This window comes from Epinephelus lanceolatus, chromosome 18 (assembly GCF_041903045.1).
Source record: "Epinephelus lanceolatus isolate andai-2023 chromosome 18, ASM4190304v1, whole genome shotgun sequence".
Classification (NCBI taxonomy): domain Eukaryota; kingdom Metazoa; phylum Chordata; class Actinopteri; order Perciformes; family Serranidae; genus Epinephelus; species Epinephelus lanceolatus.
This window is the reverse complement of record NC_135751.1, coordinates 3,012,121-3,030,824: the sequence shown is the minus strand read 5'-3', so window position 1 is coordinate 3,030,824 and position 18,704 is coordinate 3,012,121. Positions and strand designations below refer to the sequence as shown.

The 18,704-nt window shown below is 38.5% G+C and overlaps 1 protein-coding gene across 5 annotated transcripts in view; it reads left to right on the top strand.

Annotated features, from left to right (window-relative positions):
* Positions 1 to 10,341: 10,341 nt before the first annotated feature.
* scpep1 (serine carboxypeptidase 1) overlaps positions 10,342 to 18,704 on the top strand; it is a 53,938-nt gene continuing 45,575 nt past the window's right edge. For 3 of the 5 annotated variants that reach the window (XM_078161390.1, XM_078161389.1, XM_078161387.1), the window contains exons 1-3: positions 10,985 to 11,090; positions 11,317 to 11,456; positions 18,582 to 18,671. In XM_078161390.1, coding sequence (XP_078017516.1) covers positions 11,000 to 11,090; positions 11,317 to 11,456; positions 18,582 to 18,671 — 321 coding nt within the window. In that variant the 5' untranslated portion in view covers positions 10,985 to 10,999. Of the gene's footprint in view, positions 10,500 to 10,984; positions 11,091 to 11,316; positions 11,457 to 18,581; positions 18,672 to 18,704 lie in introns of those variants that run through there. The other 2 variants (XM_033644988.2, XM_078161388.1) reach the window with 1 other exon arrangement.

The window sequence follows — 18,704 nt, the reverse complement described above, 5'->3', positions numbered from 1 at the left end:
CTCAACAAAAGACAATATAACAAAAACCGCATGTCTATCTGTGTAAGCCACTGAGACTCACAGTAGCGCACTGCGGTCAAGCCAGCCGTGGTTCGCTTTTGCTTGGTCAAATCAGCCGCACGTTTTTTTCTAGTGCGCGAATCTACGAACACTTACGGTAATCGTAATGGAACGGCTGCTGGTACTGACTGTGGGTCAGACTGCAGAGGACAAGTTGAAGGATATTTTGCCGAACTTTGACGTAGAATAAAACACTTATTTTCCATAAATAGTCCAAGATTCATATACTGCTGAACTTAGTACTTCCTAGACTACGTGCATGCATAATATGAAGTACTTTTACTGTGTACTTTTCGAGTAATCCTTTGTCAAAGTCCTTAACAGATGACAAGATTAAGGATATTTCACCCAACTTTGATGTGAATAAAAAACTTATTTTCCATAAGTAGTCCAAGATTCAAATACCGCTGAACTTAGTACTTCCTAGACTACGTGCATGCATAATATGAAGTACTTTTACTGTGTACTTTTCGAGTAATCCTTTGTCAGAGTCCTTAACAGATCACAAGATCAAGGATATTTCACCCAACTTTGATGTGGAATAAAAAACTTATTTTCCATAAGTAGTCCATGATTCATATTCTGCTGAACTAAGTACTTCCTAGACTACGTGCATGCATAATATGAAGTACTTTTACTGTGTACTTTTCGAGTAATCCTGTGTCAAAATCCCTAGCAGAGGATAAGATTAAGGATATTTCGCCCAACTTTGATGTGGAATAAAAAACTTATTTTCCATAAGTAGTCTATGATTCATATACAGCTGAACTTAGTACTTCCTAGACTACGTGCATGCATAATATCAAGTACTTTTACTGTGTAGTTTTCCAGTAATCATTTGTCAAAGTCCTTAACAGATGACAAGATTAAGGATATTTCACCCAACTTTGATGTGGAATAAAAAACTTGTTTTCCATAAGTAGTCTATGATTCATATACCCCTGAACTGTGGTATTGCTCCCTTTTTGTTAAGTAAAAGATCAGAGTATTTCCTCTACCACTGTGTAAATCTGAAACTTGGATTCATGAGTAGGTGTTTTTCCAGTCATAACACCCCAAGCACATACGGCCATGGATACAACTTGAGAATTGAGTTGACCATCAGCCAGCAGATGTTGACTTTGGTTGACTAGGAGCAGAAGAGAAGAGAAGAGTTGAGATAGATTTGCCAATCCTAGCTGACAGTAACATCAAGAAGATGGAGCACCAAAAGATCCCAGGGCTGGGAGACCACAGTGACAAATATGTGACCTGTATAATGCAGGTAAAGCAGGGGAATGAGGACACAGTCTGTCTTGTTTCCTTTCCAGATTGCCTCTCTGTATGATTTATGGGTAACACTTTACAATAAGGTACACAAAATTAGAGTAGTTACTGATGAACTAATGAGGAACTAATGAGGAACGAATGAGTAGTTACTGAGGAACTAATGAAGAACGAATGAGTAGTTACTGAGGAACTAAGCTACACAAAATTAGAGTAGTTACTGGGGAACTAATGAGGAACGAATGATGAACTAATGAGTAGTTACTGAGGAACTAATGAGGAACTAATGATGAACTAACTATTAGTTAATGGTCAGTTCTTCAGTAACTCATGTTATATAATATCCTTGATCTTATCCTCTGTTAGGGATTTTGACACAGGATTACTCGAAAAGTACACAGTAAAAGTACTTAATATTATTCATGCACGTAATCTAGGGAGTACTAAGTTCAGCGGTATATGAATCATGGACTACTTATGGAAAATACATTTTTTATTCCACATCAAAGTTGGGTGAAATATCCTTGATCTTGTGATCTGTTAAGGACTTTGACAAAGGATTACTCTAAAAGTACACAGTAAAAGTACTTCATATTATGCATGCACGTAGTCTAGGAAGTACTTAGTTCAGCGGTATATGAATCATGGACTACCTAAGGAAAATAAGTTTTTTATTCCACATCAAAGTTGGGTGAAACATCCTTGATCTTGTCCTCTGTTAAGGATTTTGACACAGGATTACTCAAAAGGTACACAGTAAAAGTACTTCATATTATTCATGCACGTAGTCTAGGAAATACTAAATTCAGCGGTATATGAATCATGGACTACTTATGGAAAATACATTTTTTATTCCACATCAAAGTTGGGTGAAATATCCTTAATCTTGTCCTCTGTTACGGATTTTGACAAAGGATTACTCGAGAAGTACACAGTAAAAGTACTTCATATTATGCATGCACGTAGTCTAGGAAGTACTAAGTTCAGCGGTATATGAATCACAGACTACTTATGGAAAATAAGTTTTTTATTCTACATCAAAGTTGGGTGAAATATCCTTGATCTTATCCTCTGTTAAGGATTTTGACAAAGGATTACTCGAGAAGTACACAGTAAAAGTACTTCATATTATGCAAGCAAGTAGTCTAAAAAGTGCAAAATTCAGGAGTATATGAATCATAGACTACTTATGGAAAATAAGTTTTTTATTCCACATCAAAGTTGGGCGAAATATCCTTGATCTTGTGATCTGTTAAGGACTTTGACAAAGGATTACTTTAAAACTACACAGTAAAAGTACTTCATATTATGCATGCGCGTAGTCTAGGAAGTACTAAGTTCAGCGGTATATGAATCTTGGACTACTTATGGAAAATAAGTTTTTTATTCCACATCAAAATTGGGTGAAATATCCTTAATCTTATCCTCTGTTAAGGATTTTGACACAGGATTACTCGAAAACTACACAGTAAAAATACTTCATATTATGCATGCATGTAGTCTAGGAAGTACTTAGTTCAGCGGTATATGAATCATAGACTACTTATGGAAAATAAGTTTTTTATTCTACGTCAAAGTTCGGCAAAATATCCTTGATCTTGTCATCTGTTAAGGATTTTGACACAGGATTACTCAAAAAGTACACAGTAAAAGTACTTCATATTATTCATGCACGTAGTCTAGGAAGTACTTAGTTCAGCGGTATATGAATCATGGACTACTTATGGAAAATAAGTGTTTTATTCTATGTCAAAGTTGGGCAAAATATCCTTCAACTTGTCCTCTGCAGTCTGACCCACAGTCAGTACCAGCAGCTCTTCAGAGCCGTTCCATTACGATTACCGTAAGTGTTCGTAGATTCGCGCACTAGAAAAAAACGTGCGGCTGATTTGACCAAGCAAAAGCGAACCACGGCAGCACGGCTTTCCTCAGGTATTAGTAAATTACATCCAAGTAACATTTTGATTTGGGCTGACCTGAGACAACTGGTTACCCTCGGCTTGCCTTGAAAGTACCCACACATATAATGTTTCTTGTTCTTCTACAAACATATTCAGTGCCACATTACAGTCTGTACAACACTGCACACTATGACAAAGCCTGTCATGTTTAAAAAGTGACGATCTAACTCGGAAAATGCTCTAAAAATACGCTTAATAATATGTAAATAAAAACCAAGCACTTATAGCCACGGGATCATTACAGAGATGAAGCAAGGACTTACATTTACTCACGTTACTGTAATTGAGTAGTTTTTTGTGTACTTGAACTTTTTAAAATCTAATTTGAGTGTTACATCAGTAGCTTATGTTTTAATTTAAGTATTATGCTTCGCTGCATTTTAAATGACTTCCGTGACAGAGTAAAAAAAAAAAAAGTCGGCCGAAATTTTAAAAAAGCAAACGAAATTGTATAAGCGTTAACTACCATGACACAATAATAATAGTATTACACTCTATGATAACCTGGCAGCTAGCTCTGATGGAGACATATAAGCTCTAAGAACAAACTCACAATTATGGACGCACACTAAAAGAAATGTCGCCATGGTCCGAGAGAGGTGACATCATGCTGTTATCTCTGTCTCTACAGGTACACAGTGAGTGAGTTAGATCGTCACTTTTTAAACATGACAGGCTTTGTCATAGTGTGTAGTGTTGTGCAGACTGTAATGTGGCACTGAATATGTTTGTAGACTCGTGGAAAAAGAACAAGAAACATTGATAAATATGTTTGGGTACTTTCAAGGCAAGCCGAGGGTAACCAGTTGTCTCAGGTCAGCCCAAATCAAAATGTTACCTGGATGCTGACGTAATTTAGGCCTATTAATACCTGAGGAAAGCTGTGCGCTCTGTGAGTCTCAGTGGCTCACACAGATAGACATGCGGCTTGTGTTATATTGTCTTTTGTTGACGTAAAATCGAGTCCAGCTTGACGCAAATTTGTGTATATCATATTTTCTTTACTTTCTTTTTTTTAATGTCGCTGGTACGTAGTGCTCACTTAGGCTACAGAAGCATACTATTCGCTGTGGTAGATGTGGGCTGCGACTTTAAGATCGCCAGTAATAGGCTATGTTGTGTATGTTTGTGAATTTGTGACAAATCTGCTGACGGAGGCTAAGCACATCTGCGGCTGTTCGGTAAGGAAACCAGTTAAATTGGAAACCAGTAGGGACACAACACCTGTCTGGAATTTCAGGATAAGAGTGTTAAATTCATAGACATATATACGTAGACGCCGCATCGAGTGGGTTTTCCCGCTGCTGCGATACGTCAACGTCGCCGCCATATTGGATGTGGCAAGGCTGCGCTGTAAACTAATACAAGTGAATGGACTTAATTTCATAAAGCGCCTTTCTACAAAGAAATTTACGTTAATGCCTCTCGGTTATTCATTCACACACACACACACACACTAATATACTTGGGCAACAGTTAGGCACCAAAAACAATGTATTTGATCTTCTCAGATGGCTAAGATAAGAACTTTATTGATCCCACACAGGAGTAATTCACCTTACATGAGCTATAGAGAACAAGGTAGTGCCGAAAAACAATACACAGTATATACTGTGTATTTTTTCGGCACTACCTATATATATATATATATATATATATATATATATATATATATATATATATATATATATATATACAGTACAGGCCAAAAGTTTGGACACACCTTCTCATTCAATGCGTTTTCTTTATTTTCATGACTATTTACATTGTAGATTCTCACTGAAGGCATCAAAACTATGAATGAACACATGTGGAGTTATGTACTTAACAAAAAAAGGTGAAATAACTGAAAACATGTTTTATATTCTAGTTTCTTCAAAATAGCCACCCTTTGCTCTGATTACTGCTTTGCACACTCTTGGCATTATCTCGATGAGCTGCAAGCAACATGGTATCAGAGTGCAAACAACATGGTATCTGAGTGCGAGCACACAGTTTGAGCAGAAACAGAGTAGATCTAAGTGCAAGCAGAGGCTATTTGAGTGTTAGGGCAGGGTTTGAGGGACAATATTACAAAATCAGAACGTGAAATCAATAAATAATGCTCTCAAACTGATATACCGCTCTCTTGAATAAAGATAAGGATAAAGCTCCAAGCTCCAAGCTCCATACGGCCCCAGCCATCACAGTCCTCTGAGGTTTCCACTAAGCTGGCTGTGGGGAGCAAGGCATGTATAGTCGATCCATGGACTCAGGTGTTGATCAACCAATAGGCGAAAAGTTCACCCCATGACACACTTTGCATTTACATTTCTTACCCTGCCACATGAAGAAATGTAAATGTGAAAAGAATTCAGGAAGGAATGTAAATGTATAAATTGTATTACACTGATTCTTGAGAATTTGGATAAAACATGTCCCACTAATTCTGTTAAAAATAAATAACATTTTCATGAATAAAATAATCAGAGTTGATCATCTGAGGGTCTTTTACACAAATATAAACTTATTTCATGAGTTTAATTTTAATTTAATGAATTATATGATTATATGTCACCTCATTACCCTCAAAATCAGTTGTCCTCAGACAATAGATTGTCAGTTCAATTTGATAAAAAATTATGAAAAAATCTTTTAAAATTAATAATATACTCCCCAGATGAAAGAATAGAGTGAAACATCTCTTTAAAACTAAAAGCAGTGAATGTTCAGCAATATTTACTCTTATTTTGTGGTTTCTCAAAATCTGTCCCATGTTTTCGTCAACACCGTCAGATATATATTAAAAGCAATAAAATCAGGCAACCACATGGTCAACTATATTCCTGAGGACCCCCTCTCCTTCCCTCCAAATCTGTGACATGCAGCAAGGTCACTCAGGGTCCTGTAAGTTTGCAATTTTTTCCAATATTGTTACATATTTATTGATACTGTGACTGTCACAACCATGATATGTCAACACCGTCTCTTTTGTATAGCAAAGATTATATTAAATTATGACATGAATGCATACATTTTAAGTAAAGGTCAGAGGTAGATAGCCATAGAGGGAAAACAAGATAGCTATGGCTAAAGCTAACTGAACATTATGTGAAAGAGTAGTTTTTTGTCACCACCGTCAGTCGTCAACACCGTCAGGTTTTCTGTCTGACGGTTGGTGACATATAGTTTGACGGTGTTGACAAAAACCTCATTTAACCAATATTTACAGGTAACCAAATTGTAATAATAATTATAATAATAATAATGAATTACATTTATATATGCTTTATAGGACTGTAATTAAACATTACATTCACAGTAATTTCTCCCAATTTCATAGTAATTCCATTAAACTCTGACTTAACTTTTCTGTATTTTAGAATGCTATGGCTAGGCAGCAGCTGTCAGTGCAGTAACAAAGGAGAAGAAACAGGGAATACCAAAAAAAAACGAGAGAGAAAATATATAGTGAGGCAGAGCTGAAGGATAACTTAGGTATTTTTCAACCTGGGCCCTATTTCCCCATGTGTATGTGTGCGTATGATTCATAGGTACAACTTGTTCTAAAATTGGTTCAGTATTGAGGGAGGCGGATGCAGCCGGGAGCCGCGAAACAAGCTAAAACGGTAATGGGGGCAAATGCGTCCCGTATAAATTTGCGCATTAAAAGTGCTTTTTTTCGCCACTGACCGGTTCAGATTGCCAGTGCTATCTCTGTAAATAGCATATTAAGCCTTTCCCTTACCTCTGGGCTGTGTGATGTCATCTCGCGAGAGCTTTGCTCCACTGTGTCTGTAGCTCTCTCTACTCGTGGGACAGCTGTTTTCTAGGGGAAGAGGTGTTTCTGGATTGGATGTCTTCTCTGCTTCGGCTGGCAGTAGTCATCTTGGGAGAAGTGAGCACTGCAGACCCGATGGTCTGCAAGGCGCAGTGTCTGGACAGGAGTGTTAGCATCCATTTGTAGCACAACTAGCCACAACTTCAGCATCTCTCCGTCCGACAAAGGCAGCCTATGAAAGCTGTACGGGGTGTTGTGCGACATCCTGTTCTTGCAATTCGGATAAGCACAAACACGAACCATTGTTTTAAATCGATGCAGGAAAACTCTCAACTGTACTCAGGGACAACCAGCGCCACTCTGAGTGGTGCTCAGCATGGCTCCTCTGTTTTCTTCCGGCAACAAGCAAAGCTCTTGCGAAATGATGTCACAGTCCAGAGCAAGTGAGGGGTAAGGGAAATGCTTAGTATGCTATTTACAGAGATAGCACTGGCGATCTGAACCGGTCAGTGGCAAAAAAAGCACTTTTAATGCGCAAACTTATACGGGACGCATTTGCCCCCCGTTACCGTTTTAGCTCGTTTCGCGGCTGCCGGCTGCATCCACCTCCCTCAATACTGAACCAATTTAAGAACGAGTTGTACCTATGAATCATATGCACACATACACATGGGGAAATAGGGCCCAGGTTGAAAAATACCGAAGTTATCCTTTAAAAGAAGAATACCTGATAAAGGAAAGGCAAAGATGGAAGAAGAGAGTAGAGGATGGGAAGCTAAAAACTATTAGTGATATGACTGAAAGGGAAAGGAGGAGTAAGAGAAAGGCTTGGAGACATAAGCAGCAAGAATCAAGGGAACGTAAAAGAAAGGACCCAGATCACCCAGAAACTTCCCCAGACAGTCCAGTGGATCATGATATACAAGAGCCAGGTCAGAGTAGGCAAGCTATAGCAGGGGAAAGGGAAAGAAAGAAAACAAGAGCAAGATACTCAAGAGAGATGAAAGAACTGAGAAATAAACTTGAAGGGGTAATGAAGGATAGGAACAAACTGAAAAAGCATTGGCGACGTGAGCAAACCAGGAATAAAAAAACACAAGAGTTAAAAGAGGAATGCCTGAGAAAAGAAAAGTGAAGATGGAATAACAGAGTAGAGAAGTAGAAGCTAAAAAGTATCTGTGATTTGAAGAAAAGGGAAAAGAGGACAGCCTAGAGTCAAGAGAAAGGGCCTGGGTCAAGATGTTGATTTTTTGAAGATTTTCACACCCAGATATATTTTGATTTAGTTCCTGGTGTGTTTTCTATGTTTGTTTGTTTTTGGTTTTAACATTGCACGTCATTCACTTCATGAGTTCAACAAAGTTATTTATCTTTCTGTGCTTTACATCCATTCTGTTTACAGAATAATACACTATTTACGGGATAAAATATACCTGATGGATAGTTATTTGTTGTATTAAATATGATAATTAAAGTTGTTAAGCAATGAGCATTGACTTGAGTGGTGAAAATGTTGGTATTGTTTGTTGGAATTAAGTCACTGTCAGCACCGTCAGATTTGTGTCACCACCGTCAGATGAAACTTTATTTGTTTTAAATGATTATCCTTACAATCTTTTTCATCAGTACAGCTGAGCTATGAAAGGGACTGTCTGTTTAAAATTAGGAATGTGTTTTTTATGACCAAAATCTTTACTTTAGTATCTTTAAAGCAAAAGATAAGTTGTCCTGATGTAAGAGTTTTTAAAGCAGTACACGTGAAATGGTATAAAAAATGAACAAAAGTGAATATTCAACATTTAACACCATACATGTGTACCTATCATGTCAGACACAATGATTTAAAAGCTACAAATCCACATTAGACTAAATAAATTGGAATAATTAGCTTTTTATTGTGTCTGATGGTGTTGACAAAAACAAAGTAATGACAGGGAAAACGCCTATTGTAATGCCAAGAACTTGTTCTATCTCAAGAATCAGTGATTAAATGTCTGAAGGAATGTAAATGTACAAAGAATGTGAAGGAATGTAAGTGTATGAAGTGTAAATGTATAAAGAATGGGTGAAGGAATGTAAATGTTAAAATGTATGTAGGAATGTAAATGTATAAATTGTATTAAATGTCTGAAGGAATGTAAATGTACAAAGAATGTGTAAAGGAGTGTAAATGTATGAAGAAGTGTAAATGTATAAAGAATGAGTGAAGGAATGTAAATGTTAAAATGTATGTAGGAATGTAAATGTACAAAGAATGTGTGAGGGAATGTAAATGTAAAAGAAAAGACGCATTTTATCAGTTAATTAATGCCTATATTTATTTTGTATGCCATTTTTGGTGCAATTTAATGGCATATGAATTTATTTATTGACTCATTTATTCATTTATTTTTAATTTTGGCAGTTCCGGTCCTCCATAAGCTTGAGGAGGAAATCTTGAATGTTAGATTTTAGCTGGAAGCTTTAAAGGTTATTGTCAGGCCCAAACTGATTTCTCCAGGCATAAATGTAACTGAGGGACTGTTCGTTACTTATGAGAGAGGATAGGCGGGGGGCGATGAAAAAGAGGGAGGCGTTTCAAATATCTCTTCAAGAACTGGGGAAGGATTTTTTTTAAATTTTGGCCTAGGGGAGGGGCATACCAATTTAAATGACTGCATTTTTTATTTATTTTACTGCCAATTTTTAAGAAAAAAAATCCTTCCAAACCAGCCCAATTGCCATAATTACATTTATCACAGATAGAATGTGTAAAAAAGTAATTATTGTTGTATTTTGTTATTTCCGTTGGTCCTTGGACAAATCATGTGCGACAAACACTGATAATTCATCAAAATCACTTTATTCTAAGTTTCATTTAAAATTTGACCCCAACGATAACAGTAGAGGGTAAGAGCACCTCTGTAGTCTCCAAGTGATCGATCACCATACTTGGCTTGCAGTGAACCTGGTTGTAAAACAAAACGCAGACATTCAGTTTATGGTCAAGGAAAAATATTTGTAGTTTTAAGCATGGTAAAAACAACAACAACAAAAAAGTCACACCCTAGCCACCCTTCTCCTCTGATAGCTAAAGAACAGCCCCTAAACTGACTTTGGTCAGCTACCGTTAGTTTACTTAAGTCCTATAAAAACCAAAGAGCAAACAAGTCTGTCTATGCTGTAGTTTAAAATCCTGCTTTACTCATGAATTTATTGATACATATTTTATTCATATTTTACATTATAGCCTATATTTTACCCATTGTTTCCCTTTCCCAGCACATTGCAACCTAAGTAAATTTTGGAAGAAAAAAAACCCGAGGTCGGTCAGCTGACCTCGGGTGTGGTCATGTGACTTCTCGTTAAAATATCATGCAAAGCTCAGCTAAACCCAGTGGAGCACACTGACGCTTGGACAATGAGAGGAGACTACACGCTGTTGTTTCTTCTGGCGATAATCGTCAATACAGGTAGGTTCAAGACCGCAGTGAAGTTAGTTTTAAGTTGGATATTCGACAGACATTCACTCCGGGTAAACCTCTTCTTTGCTACGGGTACAGTGCGACTCCGAGCCAGCCACTCCAACATTTCAAGTGTATATATATAAATATTAACATTTTAGCTCAATAGCTTCCAGGAAACATGATCAATTGACTCAAAATCAGTGTGGGACCATGTTACTACACAGGCTGCATGAGATACACCTGTTTTTTCTACATTTTCAAATCATTCATAATTTTTTATATGAAAACATTAGCATTTTAGTTGAATATCTATTAGATTCATGATATAATGAATCAAAACCAGTGTTAGAACATATTGATACGTCTCTTTTTATTGCATTTAAACACTGTATCTCTGCTTTGAATAGTCCACATTTTTATTTCGAAAACAGGAAGTGGGTGCACGCTATAGCCGTCTTCTGTCTCCTTGCGTTTACTGTAAAGTCTGCAATACGGGTGCACTTGAAATGTCGGAGTGGCTGGCCCGGAGTCGGACTGGGTGGTACAGAAGAGTTTCCCCCAGAGCGAATGTCTGTCGAATATCCAGCTTAAAACTAAGTATGATAAAGTGTCTGTTTAAAGTGCATTTACAAATGTTTTCCAGTCAACTGTAGTCATAAGAAGAACAAAAATGGGCCATATGCCTTCACTCAGCGGGCTGCAAAACGAAAGTAATGGTGATTATGCTGTTAATGTTAATATCGTCTTGCGCCCATATTGCCTGTAAGTAATACTGTTATTTAACACCAAGTGAACACAGTCGGTGTCATTGAATCCTATGCAGGGCTCTCCAGTCCCCTGACGGGTAAAGAAGCCTGGAACTATGTGACGGTGAGGGACGGGGACCACATGTTCTGGTGGCTGTACTATGCTGACAGCCAGACTGCAGAGTACAAGGACCTGCCTCTGGTCATGTGGCTACAGGTAGGACATGGCCAGGTCCACTAATTACTGCTGACACACTCATTAAACTGATTTTAAAACGTCACATGCACTTTTCCAAAGCATCCTGTATTGTCTGTTTTCCCCTACCTTCATGGATGCCACAGGCTCCCACGCATTACAAAAATCAATTTGCAGACACTGATCTGTATAAGTTAGGTAATTGTTTGCAGTGAACCTTGTATGTCTGTACTCTTGTGGAAGTTACCTCACTGTTGTGTGGCAGAACAGCTAAAAAATGTTTACACGGAACAGCTGTGAAATATGTTGTGTGGCTCTTGAGGAACCTTGTAAATTTGAGATTATGACCCAGATGATATCTCTGCTTGGACATAACAAATCTATATCAAAGACTATGTAACCAAGGGGGGGCATGGAGTTTAACAGAGGTGGGTATTAACCAGGCTGGCATCTAACAAAAGATGCTTTTAATTTGCATTCTGGGAAGTGTATTTTTTGGATGCCCTAACGTTATGGTGCCAGAATAAAGCACAAAAGTATTGTAGCTGTGTATGAACTTATCTGAATGTGTGCAAACATTTTGTATGAAAACATTCAAATATGTGAAAACGTTTTGATCAAATGAATATTTAAAAAAAAAAGTATTTGAACAAATGGAGCAGCCATCTTCAATGTATTTCAAGCCAAGGACCCCTCAGTTGAAAGAGAGACAGAGCTGAGACCCACCTACATAAACTGAGCTGCACTTGAGATAATTCACTATATTTTTTGGTCTTCTCTCATTTGCGCTTGCCTGCAGCTGCTAGGTCAACAGCAGTTGTAACACACTTTGCACATTTGCCAGTGGTTTCTGAGGTGGACAGTGTGTCAGAATCTCATGCTCCAAAATGATCCATTGTGGCTCACAAGAATGTCCATACACATGGAATAATAATACAGGTATTTGACCGATATGTTTTAATTATATGTGACTGTTGGCTAACTAGTTTGCCTTGCTGTAATGGATAGGTGCCGCACAGTGGGAAAAAAATTGGTGGCGTACAGTGATTTAGCTTGCTCAAATGACTGCACAGGGATTCATTGGTCATAGTTTGCCTATCATTAATGTTGTGTACTGTAAATTAAATGTTTTTTATAGGCCAATTTATCTTTGCTAAAAATGTGTTGCGAGATCTTGCAAAACATTTGCAATATCTCGCAAAGCTTTCCTTTAAGTAATGTACTTCCAGGTCAGTTTGGCCCATAGAGACTGCAAACAAACTCAACAATGGAGCGCATTCACCCGTGGGAGAGGCTCATAGAGTTTTATTTTGAGATTGGCCTCCAATATAAAGACATTAAATCAGTGCTCGCGAGTACACACGGTTTTCATTTAAGTGAGAGACATCTGAAGCGACTACTTAACGCAAGAGGACACTTTCGTCGAAAAACATTCTGTGACTTGGCGGTCCTGATTGAATTCATTAGCAACCAAATACAGTACTCTGGACAGCTTCACGGTTACCGGTGGATGTTTGCTAAATGCAGAGAACATGGACTACGAGTGAGGAAAGAGGATGTGCGCTTGGTGTTGAAGGAGCCATGTTTACTCGTGAGCATTGATTTAATGTCTTTATATTTTACGGAAGCGCATTGCATTCACTGGATAAAAAAAAATTAGACACTTTTAGACAATTAGACAATTATGAGAAAAGATCTCGTAATTATGAGATCAGGAAAGGTGCCACATTAGCCACTGCTTCGCTAAGAAACACATACTGCACATCCACAAAGGGAGGTCGGAACTAACCAGCTGCCACTAGGGTGGTGCCATCTTGACTATATCCCATATCTTTATTATAATGTGTAGTATATATTGGAAATTTCGACGGAGTATTAGGGTACGACGGAGTATTAGGGCCACATTGAAGAAAAAAAAATCGGAGATTTCGAGAATTAAGTCATAACTGAGAAAAAGTCATAATATTACGAGAATAAAGTCGAATTATGAGATTAAAGTCGTTATTTAATGAGATTGAAGTCCTAATGTTACGAGAATAAAGTCGTAGTTTTTTAAGGAAATTACCAACAACAAACAGAATGTCAGATTGTCTTTCATGCTGTTGTAAGTAGCCTACTTAATTAGGTTCGGGAATCGGCACCGTGCCGGTGTTCTGACGATTTGGTTCTGTGTCAGTTGAAATGCGCTGTTTGTGACTCTGGGCCCAACTCTGCCACTGATTGGCCAGTCTGACATCCTTCATAATACATAAAGAACGTTAGTGAAACACATAGGCCTCACAGAAACATGCGTTCGTTTGGAGACAAGTTAGTGGTCACGTTAGTCGTTCCACAGGCAAAGGACCCCGGACACATAGCATACAGTAAATACACCGGTTGTAAGTAACTTTTAACATACGTGAGTCTTTGTGACTCTTGACTCTTGTCCCCTAACTAACGCATGTTTCTGTTCCACTAACGATATTTTCACATGATTAAGTCACATCCCGTTATTTCCCGTTATTTCCTCTGTAAACCTAACGTTACAGCAGCCTACAAGCATGCTGTGTCAATAAATCAGCTCAGACACTGTTAGAAATGTAGTATTTAGCCTAATAACATCATGCTACAGCAGTAATAACGTCAGCTTTAGTCAAATGGCTCTAGCTCTCCCGGTAAATGTCATAAACTCTGGACACATGTTCCCTGTATGTTGACATGATAATGGCTGCGTTTCCCAGATCGCTCTGAGCTTAAGAAGATCTTTCACTAAGAAGGAGTTGTAAGATCAAGCTGACCCACTCTTAACACTCTTCTTAGCCACCAAACGCTCACAGATCCAGCCGCAGCAGGCACATTAATATTACACTTACAAGTAAGGAGATATTAAAACAGTGCGCACCGTATATATTTTGATCTATTTTATACTTCAGATTTATATTGTTTGGCGTTAATTGGTGACAGAAAAGAATGAATTTCATTCTGCAGGGAAATGCGTGTCCTTACTGTGCATATTGAATCTTGAATCTATGCTTTATGAAGACCCAGTGTGCGCTCAGAGCTGTGGCACAAGTGACGCACCGAAATCTGGCGGAAGAAAAATAATAATAAGACGAAAAATAAGTAGGCTGTGTGTGACTAGCCTACGCGCTGATGAAGTGGTGGGTGATCGATGTGCCTGACATCGATTGATTTAGTTTCAGCACCGCGGTAGTGTCCAGCTCCTGTTAAGAGTTTCTTAACAGACTGCAGTTATTTTTATGTTATGTAATCATTATCCACACTGTATTTATTAATTAAAACAACATATGTCATGTATTGTAGCTTAATTCCTACACAAATATGACAGTGTCAGGGCTAAAAGTGAAAAATTTGTCAATCATTCTCCGTCTATAATTTTGCGCCCTACTTGAGCCATGCCCACCTCTATTTATTTTTCACCCCTCTCTCCAGTTCTGCTGTATTAACACCGGGTTTAATATATTTTGCTTCCATCTCTCTGCCCTGCTCTACTCTACTTCAACGCTACTTAGCTCTCTCTCTACTCTACCAGTAGACTACCACATCCACCTGTTGCACAAAACGCACACAGTAGTGTTTCCCCTAGGATGGAGTTGTAGCAGCGGAGGTGAAGCACACGCATGAAAAATAATTTTCACATGCGTCAAACTTTTTTGGATGCTTACAAAGCACAGCCTGCTGGGATGTTTCTGTGTATCTACTGGCACCAGAAGGGCTCTTTAGGACTAAGTACATACAGTACATGTGTGCACAGTAATGAGCAGGTGAAATGTCTGTCTAGCTTACATATGAGGTGTCTCAAGATTTAGGAACATACAATTGTATTGAATATAATAAAAGTAAAAAGTCACTTGACATGCTGCTGTTTTGTGCTATGACCTATTTAAGTGCTGGAAGTTGATATTTACGTGACAACGCCTGAACGCAACACATGCTCAGCATGAGTGCCGTGCTGCGCTGCTGTGCGAGCAGCGTGTTTGTCTGTGCGTAACAGCAGTCTGTTGATGGTTATTTACATACTGCATTTCAATAACTTTGTCAGCTGACAAACTGCAGGGGGCTCGGGGTCAGGTTTGGTCAGGAAAATGCAGCCCGAGCCACACTCTAGCGTGCTCACCTGTGTGTGTGGCGGAACTCCGCCGTGCGCGATACAGAGAGCAGAGGAGAATTGTTAACGCGTGACCATGTAGAGACAGAAATGACACGATGACATAACACCATAAATAGTATATTGTTATGTTATTATATGAAGCGTCGGTCGCGCAAAATAATATCAATGGGGGCTGTGGGCAGGACATTGTTACACAGCGTGTGCCTGTGACTTCAGGCAGAGAGACCGCTGCATCAGAGCCGAAGGAGCACGTTTTAAAATACATTTATTTTATCAATTAGTTATTAACTTTTACTATTTTTAGCAACTTGCCCAATCGGGCAAATGAGTTGTTAGTTTACATGCCCGACCTTGAGTTTTACTTGCCCCGGGCAATCGGGCCATCGTTATTGTTGAGCCCTGAATTTGAAAGCTATTTCTCAAGACAAGTTCTGTAATAAACCTTGTCCACTTTCATTCTGTTTATATCTTAACAGGAGCTGGCCACTACCGTGGTGCTGAAACTAAATCAATTGATGTCAGGCACATCGATCACCCACCATTTCATCAGCGCATGTCACACACACATAGGCTACTTATTTTTCGTCTTATTATTATTTTTCTTCCGCCAGATTTCGGTGCGTAACTTGTGCCACAGTTCTGAGCGCACACAGGGTCTTCATAAAACATAGATTCAAGATTCAATATGCACATTAGGCTAAGGACACACGTTTCCCTGCAGAATGAAATTCGTTCTTTTCTGTCACCAATTAATGCCAAACAATATAAATCTGAAGTATAAAATAGATCAAAATAGCCTATATACGGCGCGCACTGTTGTCCTTGCTTAGTGTAATACTCCGTCGAAATTTCCAATATATACTACACATTATAATAAAGATATGGGATATAGTCAAGATGGCACCACCCGAGTGGCAGCTGGTTAGTTCCGACCCCCCTTCGTGGATGTGCAGTATGTGTTTCTTAGCGAAGCAGTGGCTAATGTGGCACCTTTCCTGATCTCATAATTATGAGATCCTTATCTCGTAATTATGAGATCCTGATCTCATAATTACGAGATCTTTTCTCATAATTGTCTAATTGTCTAAAAGTGTCTAATTTTTTTTTATCCAGTGAATGCAATGCGCTTCCGTAAAATATAAAGACATTAAATCAATGCTCGCGAGTAAACAACGACGAAAGTGTCCTCTTGCGTTAAGTAGTCGCTTCAGGTGTCTCTCACTTACATGAAAACCGTGTTTACTCGCGAGCACTGATTTAATGTCTTTATATTTGAGGCCAATCTCAAAATAAAACTCTATGAGCCTCTCCCACGGGTGAATGCGCTCCATTGTTGAGTTTGTTTGCAGTCTCTATGGGCCAAACTGACCTGGAAGTACATTACTTAAAGGAAAGTTTTGCGAGATCTCGCAAAAGCTTTGTGAGATATTGCAAATGTTTTGCGAGAGATCTCGCAAAAGTACTATTTTTTTTTTTTAACCATCTATTTTTTTTTCCCTTCCATGTCCCTTTAGGGGCTCCGTATGGAACCATAAATGTGTATTTTCAGACAATTTTTAATGTTTGAAAAAAAACAAAAACAAAAAACAATTATCAACAGTAATTTGGCAGCCCCCCTGTGGTAACAATAAGGACCCCTAGGGGTCATGAACCTAATGTTGAAGACCCAGGAAATAGATTTAACTTTTTGAATCTGTAAGGAGATCTGTATGTATGCATGACATTTTTTTAAATAAATGGTACTGATTTATGAGTGCATGAAGGAGATTTGCAAAAAGTTTCGCAGTTCAATAGCTATCACACAGAACTAAGTTGTGTGTGAAGTTGTGTGTGAACCCTGCTCAATGACTGGACAGTGACATGTTAATCTGAACCTCACCATTGGCTATTAAGGAGGAAGTGGTAATCTTAGAGATAGATCTGATTTGTAGCTGTAAACCTGGGATTTTGGGTGGCTGTGACTCAGGAAGTAGAGCGGGTCGACTACTAAATGGAAGATCAGGGGTTCAGTTCCCTGCTCCTCCAGCCCACATGTCAAAGTATCCCTGAGCAAGATTCTCAACCCCACATTGCTCTTGAAGGCTGTTCCGTGGGTGTGTGAATGTGTTAAACACTGAGTAGCAGGCAGCATCTTGTATGGCAGCCCTGGCCACCAGTATGTGAATGTGTGTGAATAGGTAAATGTGACTTGTGGTGTATAAAGCACTTTGAGTGGTCAGAAGACTAGAGTGGCGCCATATAAGTGCAGGTCCATTTACACATACACATACACTTCTTCCACCAACAAACAGACAACAAACAGTGGAACTGCAATGCGTTTTTGTAACTTTAAACCTTTTTGCAAATCTCCTTTATGCACTAACAAATCAGTGCCATTTATTCATGCACACATACAGATCTTCTTATGGATTCAAAAATTAAATTGATTGTTTTAAAAAAAAATGAATTTGATCAAAACATTTTGACACATTTGAATGTATTCATAAGAAATGTTTTCACACATGAAGATATGTTCATACACAGCTACAATACTTTTATCCCTATCTAAAAACTAATACTGTACCTGAAGTTCTGCTGCCTTGACTTAGACGGACGTTGTTAACCGTAAACTTTGGTAATTCTAAAAGGCACCGGGTGAAATTTAGAGAAGCCATGATACCGGCACTTCCACATTCAGAACGCCGCGACCAGAGATATGATAGCACTCTTACGCCAAACCTGGAAATGATGCGTCCATGGAGCCTATTAAGCGTCGCTCTGGTCTGTTTGAATAAGCTGGGTGACATAACTAAAAAAAAAAAAAAAAATTGTTGTGGAACTGTGTTTATGTGTTTATAACTGTAGGAGCAGACCATGCAAGAGTTAAAACATGAAACCAACGATCTGGGTAAAAGATTGGGTATAAAATTGTATCATATTTCAAGGAAATTGGTCAGAAGCCTGATTACCTGTGAATTAATAGCTCATTAAATACAAAAATGGCTTTTGTTGTTAATGTTGGAGCTTGAAGAGGGTATTTGCACACGTGTCTTCAGGGTGGACCAGGAGGATCAGGAAGTGGCTTTGGGAACTTTGAAGAGATTGGACCTTTGAACAGGGACCTGGAGCCCAGAGACACCAGCTGGGTAAGAGGGTTGCATTTAAGGGTTTTAAATAAG